Source organism: Centroberyx affinis, unplaced genomic scaffold, assembly GCF_046629955.1.
Source record: "Centroberyx affinis isolate AG114_WGS23_722 - 3 ecotype Tasmania unplaced genomic scaffold, CSIRO-AGI_Caff_v1 ptg000169l_1, whole genome shotgun sequence".
NCBI lineage: Eukaryota > Metazoa > Chordata > Actinopteri > Beryciformes > Berycidae > Centroberyx > Centroberyx affinis.
In genome coordinates, this window is record NW_027278866.1 from 86,462 (window position 1) to 93,963 (window position 7,502).

General features: G+C 41.6%; 1 protein-coding gene across 1 annotated transcript; it reads left to right on the forward strand.

Moving 5' to 3' along the window:
- Positions 1-2,586: 2,586 nt before the first annotated feature.
- LOC139656654 (E3 ubiquitin-protein ligase NEURL3-like) lies at positions 2,587-5,505 on the forward strand. The gene is made up of 4 exons (XM_071534257.1): positions 2,587-2,620; positions 4,006-4,512; positions 4,666-4,848; positions 5,315-5,505. Exons 1-4 carry the CDS (start codon positions 2,590-2,592, stop codon positions 5,503-5,505), a joined length of 912 nt encoding a protein of 303 aa, XP_071390358.1. The 5' UTR covers positions 2,587-2,589.
- The last annotated feature ends 1,997 nt before the right edge of the window (positions 5,506-7,502 follow it).

The following is a 7,502-nucleotide window of genomic DNA, read 5'->3' on the forward strand; positions in this document are numbered from 1 at the left end:
TTTTCTGAGGCCCTCAAGTGTCTGTGTGTGTGTTAGCCTAAGTATGTGTGTGTATACATTTGCACTTGTCCACAAGTACACCTATACTTATACTACCTTGCAAGGTGACAGGTAAATATGCTAACTTCACTAACTGAGCCATCTGGATGATCTCATGGGAAGCACACTGGACCCTCTTTTGTGTCTGAGATGAATGTGATACAAGATCTAAAACATTGAATAGTGTCACACAGACACACATTCAAAAAAATATAAATAGACCATTGACTAGTCTTTGTTAAACTTTAGCCATTGAATCGTCTAGTTTATTGCTAGGTTCTCTGGGAGATTAAACGGCATCTTAGAAAGTGAGCTGATTGTGTTTGACTGCGGCTGACTGGACAACTCACCTGCAATGTGGAGTGGGCCTTGTCTACCTGCTGAATAAGACACTACACCAAAGCCAAAAAAAGCCTCTCAACCCATTAGATTTCAGTTTTTTTTTTTTTTTTTTAAAGATTTATTTTAGGCATGTTATGCTTTATTGACAGAGATAGTGGGAGAGAGACAGGAAGGTATGGGAGAGAGAGAGGGGAGGACATGCAGCAAATGACCGCAGGCCGGATTCAAACCCGGGTCGCTGCAGTAAGGACTGAGCCTTATAGCCTTAGGTTCATTGAGGCAAGTATGCGAGAGCAACAGAGGAACTTGAGAATGTTCTTCATCCTTCTTGGACTGTTGTCAGCTCTGTGGTTTGATCACTTTGAGATATGTATCCTAACGGACACATTCAACTGAACAGTTTGAATGTCGATTCTTATCTTTACACACACTGCATCTTCTGCTTTGAATATTTATTCCACTCTGATGATACCATCAAAAGGACAGTCAGACAGAGGGTCTGACAGAATTGTCAGACAAGTCCGGTTTGGGTCCTGAGGTCCTGCGGGTTTTGCACCATCACAATGGGGCTTGACCAGGCGCTATGTGATTCCTCAATGCTGCCCAATTGCAGCATCTTCTGGACCTCCTTCCAAATTGCCACCCAGCGTGCTTCAGGTATCTGGTAGGGTCGTTGGCGCACAAACTTCCCAGGTTCTGTAATGATTTTGTGGGCTATGACTCGTTCCCCCCAGGATGTCTGAAAAAACATCTTGGCACTGAGATGTCAACTCCTTTAGGTCCTTCTGCTGCTGGGGTCCGAGTTGCTCTGCCATTGGGACCGTTGTCCTGGGGAGAAAGCTCAGTAGGCAAAGCAACTGCGGGTCTTATCCACCCATTTCTTTAGCAAATTGACTTGGTGCACTTGGCCTTTTTACCGGTTGCGCTGTCTCACCCGATAATTGACAGGCCCGGTCTTCAACATCACTTCATATCAGCCGTGCTAGCATGTCAGGAACACAGGCTAGTTGGGACCAGAACCAGTACCTTCTCCCCTGACTGGAACTCAGATATACGCTCCCCTGTTGTACACATGTGCCTGCGCAGCCTGGGCTTCCTCCATGTGGGAACGGACCTCATGCGGGAGACTAATGCCATAGCGGGGTAGTATTGCTGTCTTTAGTGTGTCATAATTGCTTCAGCTGTCGGTACATCCTGACATGTCTTCTGTGCTTCTCCTCACTCCACTGCTGGCCATTTCTCTCTGGTGACCATCCTCGTGAACATCTCCAGGTAAGCTTTTATCGTTTTCACGGTACGGTGACAACGTAGTGGGGGACTCATTTTCTTGCCTTCTTCTGGGTGTATGTAGTGATCAGAGTGCCCACATTCTCCACCATATGTAGCACCCTGATCATTCAGAGGCAGACCACAGTAGGAGATTGAAGGACAACAAGGCAGTTCTTCAGTGTTCAATGAAAAACAGTCAGTTTATTAAAGGGAAGGCAAAGGGAGTTTGGGAGCAAAAGACAACCATGGTATCTTCTCGGACCAGGGCAATTAAATTTTGGCAAGTTCCTTTCTCCTCCTGGAGAGACACAGACAGAGAGAGAGAGCAGGTTAGTCCACACATCATAAACCAAATCTTACTTGGTGGGGAAGAGAAGCATAGTACAGCCGTCATCTGTCCTTCCTCTCTCCCAATTGAGGTGCTCCATTGTTTTAACCAGCTTGATTGGTGATTACCTCCAGCAGAGCATAGATGTTGGATATCTCCAACGTCTATCTATGGAGGTACTCGCAATCAGTGATGAATCCCAACTGGAGGCAGTTATGGAATGGATGCCCTGGTATCTGGCTCCCTCTTTTGGTGCAATGTGTGCATTGCTGAGAGGGGATGCCACATTAGATTGTGGTTTTACATTTACTGTCAAAGCTATTCTGAAAGTCACTTATTTAGACAGGAATGTAAGCATTAGCATTACCAAGCCACTCTTCCTGTTTCACTAAGTTTAGTTTACTTTTCCAAAGTAGAGTCCCTCCCTCCAGCCCTTCCCTTTTACTTTCCATGTGCTGCCTAATGTGTTTTGAATTTTTTTAGGCACATGTGCAGAGGTTTCCAGGTATCACTGCCACTTCATGAGAACAGCAATCAATTCAACCAGAAGATACAGATGCATGCCCATCTTCTCTAAAGATACTAAGACATTTTCTGACAGCCTCTTCAAGATGTTGAAGGAGAAAGTCCACAGGACCTCTGGTAAGAAATCTGTTTTTGTCAGGTTTATTGTGTAGTGGGGGTAGGTATTGATGGTGTCTGATATCAATATAATTTAGAGTTAGCTTCAATGAGAATTGAGACCGGGGCACCAAATAACAGATAGCATCAACAGGTCTCATCTGAAGGAGTGAGTTCTCGGTTTGTATTTAAACCCACACAATGAGCACAGGAAGTGACTTTATGCAAAATAATATATTTATTGCTAAACTAAAGCACACTCAATAATCAGGTAAATACAAGTGAATATAGTACAGTATATACAAGAGGCATACACCTATGAATTGTGATTAATCAATGGCAATAGGAATAGATGATCATGTGAATATGCAATACTGATAATTAAACCAACATTTCAGCAGACACAGTCATGGAAGATGAGCAGTGGAAGACATGAGTCAGCAACGATAGCAATAAAGGGGCGACAGTATAACTATCCGGAAAACTGACTTAAATGAATCGTTGAATAACTGAATGGTTACTATAACTATAGAGAGCCATAATAAAGTGTGTGATATGTGTGTGAAGTGTGAATGTAATGGAATAGCTATGTGTGATGTATGATATGATGCCCAGTGGACAATGATCAGTACATAAGACACCAGCGGAGGTCCGGAGGGAGATGAAGCACGTGAGGCTGGGAGTCTGTGAGGAGTCTCAGCTCGACGAGGTGCTGGAGCCGAGCATACAGAATATAAAGATATCACAAGGGTTAATATGCAATATGTAATACACAACTGTACCTTATATATCAATAAGGTATTCTGTATCAAAATGTAGGGAAAAATGTTAAAGTTCATAAATTGGTACACACCAGCCAAAAGGCAACATAACACAATAGAGAGTATTTAAATTTTGACCTATATTCATACATTAGAGAAACTCTACTAGCTGTTCTGTCACATTTTTGGTTCCGTAAGGATGATTTATTTAAAATAAAACTAGAGTAATTCTATTTTGGATATGTCTTCATCATTGTTTATAAATCCTGAGAATTGTCAGATTTTTTTTTTTGCTAATATAACACTTGGAGACTCGGACTTGGACTTGAACCCTTGTGGCTGGGACTTGGACTCAGACTCAAACACAAATGACTTGTTCATTCTATTGCAGCACAATTTATTGTTTCAAGTTCTGCATCAATAATCCATTCAATTAATGGAACAGATATAATATTTACTGGCTTGTTCTTTTGATTCCCTAGTGGCTACATGTGGATTGTTTTGCTGATGTCATTGATTGGACCAAAAACAATTAATTCTATGCAAACATTTGTAATTTTCCCTTTAACCCTCATGTCTTTCACAACGAGAACTATGCATTCCAGTTATTTAACCATTTCTTTTGTGTTGTCTTGTCTACTGTAGGGTTAGAGAGGTCACACAGGTGTGGGATGTTCTGCCTGGGTCCTTTAACCCTCCATGATCAGGCTGTGGGAGAACTGGTCAGCCTGAGCCAGGGGGGACGACGAGCAGAGAGGACAGAATGCACGTTCAAGAACGGCCTGGTGTTGAGCAGCCGCCCAGTGAAGGTAAACGAGAGGCTTCGTCTGAGAGTGGAGAAATGTTTGCCAATCTGGCATGGAGTACTGCGTGTGGGCTTCACCAACATACCACCCACAGCCAGAGCTCTGCCTCTGCCCGTCATGGCCATTCCCGACCTCACCGATACCCCTGGGCACTGGGCTGCCCCCGTACCTGAGACCTGCTGCTATGTAGGGTCAGAGCTGGAGTTCTGGGTTTCCTTTAGTGGCAACATATACTGCAGGATGGACAATGGCAGGAAGTACAAACTCCAGTCTGGGGTAGACCTCAGCCAACCACTATGGGCCATGATAGATGTCTATGGACAGACATGCTCCATTCTCCTACTGGGTAAGTTTACAGGCAGCACTGACTATGCAGTGCAGCCTGTTCTTCTTGTTCTTATTGAATTGGAACTGATTCTAAGCATGATCAAACTTGCTTGACATCTTGGGTTCCATACAATATAAAAGTAAACAATTTTTATGTTATCCTTTGGTGCAGGCTCTGAGAAAAAGCATCTGTCAGGCATGAGAAAGTCCTGTCCTGCACCCAAACAGTTTCCCTCTCCTGACATCGACAGCCACTGCAATTTGAACCATATTCACAATGTGTACTCTCGCTCAGGAAGCCTCAGTGACAACAATGACAATCACATGTCCCATCTAACGACGGAGCTCCCACCAGGTAAGGCTCAGTCATTAAAACATGGAATAGCTGTTACAGATCAGTAGTTCAACTAGTTCACCTTCTTTTGCTTGGCTGACCTAAAACCATTGTCAGGATCAGTTGTAGCTAAATATTGACAAAAAACCTTCAACAACTGTTAGTCATGACAGTCATTTGAATTGTAGCTACAAGAAATGTATAGCACATTAAAGTCTGATGTCAACAAGCTATTTGATAATACACCATTAATGTCAGTTAAATTTGCTACCAACTCAGTGGCTACAATGTAGGTCAGGGATGCGCAATTGTGTGCCAAGAATCTGCAGGTTTTCATTCCAACCAAAGACTACAGCAGGTGATCTCACAGATTAACACACAAAAGAGGAACTATATCAAACTAAATCAGCTGGTGTTGTCTTTGGCTTTGACTCTTGGCTTTTCATGGCACATAGCTGCCTAGTTCTGATGTATGTTCTGATTACAGACTCAGAGACTGTAAAGGACTGTGTGGTGTGTATGGGAGAGGAGGCCAGCATCACTCTGGTTTGTGGCCACCAGTGTTTATGCAGCCACTGTGCCGACAGAGTCATCCAGGAGTTTGGCACCTGTCCACAATGTCGGCAGGACATCTGCCCTTCACCAATGGAAGGAGGGAGTGTGGTGGACACAAGCTGATGAGATGACTCTGAGAAAGAAAGCACTGTGAGACTGTGATGCTGATTGCACATGATCTCCAACTGAAGAATTTTCTGATTATTCAAAAGATTAGGATAACTATTCAATAGCTACTAGTGCAGTGCCCGTTCAAAATAGGCGTAGGCTATCAGTCGCTTGCTTTGAGCCCAGCTGCTGCACAGAGCGCTGTTCGCTTGTTTATTCAAAGTTTATTAATATTGAACGTGTCGTGTGTCCAATCCAACACTGCACATCCTTGGGTCCCCAGCAATACACCCGCCAAGTGTGAAGTAGATTGGACGAACGGTTCTCGAGATATGCGAAGGACACACATACAGACAGAGATTCCTTGCTTTGTAGTGTGATGATTCAATAACAGCATAAAAAAGACAATCTATGATCTATAATTGCCATTTATAACAGTCACAAATCACGTACAATGTAATGTAATTGGTGATTTTCAGTGTGGTGCATACTGGAGATAAAAGCATGAATAACTAGGTCTGGCTCCAAGCTATATATCATAGACCTTCTAACACCCTATAACCATGTGGTCAGCCTCAGATCCTCAGGAGCTACGGCTAAAATAATCCACATATCATCGTTTAAATCACTTAGAACCTATTTTTATAGGCTTGCTTTAATGTGATGTTTTTTTTTTTATTTTATTGTTTTTACAATTGATTTATTTCTACCCTTTATACTGATCTTTTTTTTTTTTTATCTTGTTTTCATTTTGTGAGTGTTTGTTTTTATTTGATTGTTAAAGCACATTGTAAACTCTGTTTTAAAAAAGGGCTATGCAAATGAAGTTTATTGTAATTATTATTTGTATTAATAAGTGATAATAATAATCATAAGTGATTTAATCTGTAATCTTTGGCTAATAATACCTGGCCACAGGGACTACAGTTGAAAATTAGCCAGTTGGCACATTTACCCTCGGATCAATTAATGTGCACTGTCCCTCTTTAAAATGTAAAAAAAGAAAAGAAAAATATATGTTGCCACGTATAATTATAGAGTAATATTCATGTATTTTTGTATTTATGTATCAGTAATGTGTGTCATGAAATTCATTAATCTATTGTGCCATGGGTAGAGGTTAAGGATTGAAACAACAACAACAACAACATCAACAACAAAATATGGTTTGAAATCTGAGCAAGATTTGTCACAGCCTGTCAAGGAAAGCCACTATTCTGATCAATCAAGATGGCTGTAGTGATTCTGTCTTTATTACCATATCTCATTATAATAGCTTTGCAGATAAAGCACTGTTTATTAAAATGATTGAAATACATTGATGGTGGATGCAGGCTGGTTCATGACTTTGATTTTGGAATAAAGATTCTGGCGACATCTATCTGTAGTCATGTTGTAAAATATAAATTCCATGCAATTCTCATTAGAACCACTAATAGGCAGTGTTGTATTGTTGATAATGTGAATAGTCATTCCTCAGCAAAGCCTATACAAGTGAAAGAAAATTTTTTTGTTCACTAGATGTTAGGAATGATGATTTCAAGTTTGTTGCAAAGAATGATTGATCATCTTGAAAACACACACAATGCTAGCACTTGGCAGAAATCACTAAACATTGCAACACCCATAGAAGCAATGATCCATTCACAATTACTACAAATACATCATTAGTGGCCTAATGAAACATACTACTACTAATCATGGCTCACACGTCTCCACAAGCCTGAACAAAGTTGCTGAAAGTGTGTAACATGGACTAAATATCATTCCTTCCTACAGTATTGAATTGTTTGCTGTTCATTGTGACTGGTGAGTCCACTGACAGTAATCCAAGTTGTCTCCAAGGTCTGAGGTGGAGACGGACTCAGTGAGACGGTGGGAGGGAAAGAGAGAGAGGGATGTGACCTTTGGTTGGTGATCTCACAGCCAAGCTGTTAAATATTTATTTTGGATGGCAGAGCTGAGAGCAGCTTCTGGACTCAGAGTGGTAGAATCCAGCAGGCCGCTGTGGG

What these genes read in the sequence shown, in the direction of transcription:
- LOC139656654 (XM_071534257.1), top strand. Translation starts at nt 2,590, where the DNA reads ATGTTGAAGGAGAAAGTCCACAGGACCTCTG. An exon ending in GAAAGTCCACAGGACCTCTG is followed by an intron (nt 2,621 to 4,005) that starts GTAAGAAATCTG and finishes TGTCTACTGTAG; the next exon opens with GGTTAGAGAGGTCACACAGG. An exon ending in AACGACGGAGCTCCCACCAG is followed by an intron (nt 4,849 to 5,314) that starts GTAAGGCTCAGT and finishes TTCTGATTACAG; the next exon opens with ACTCAGAGACTGTAAAGGAC.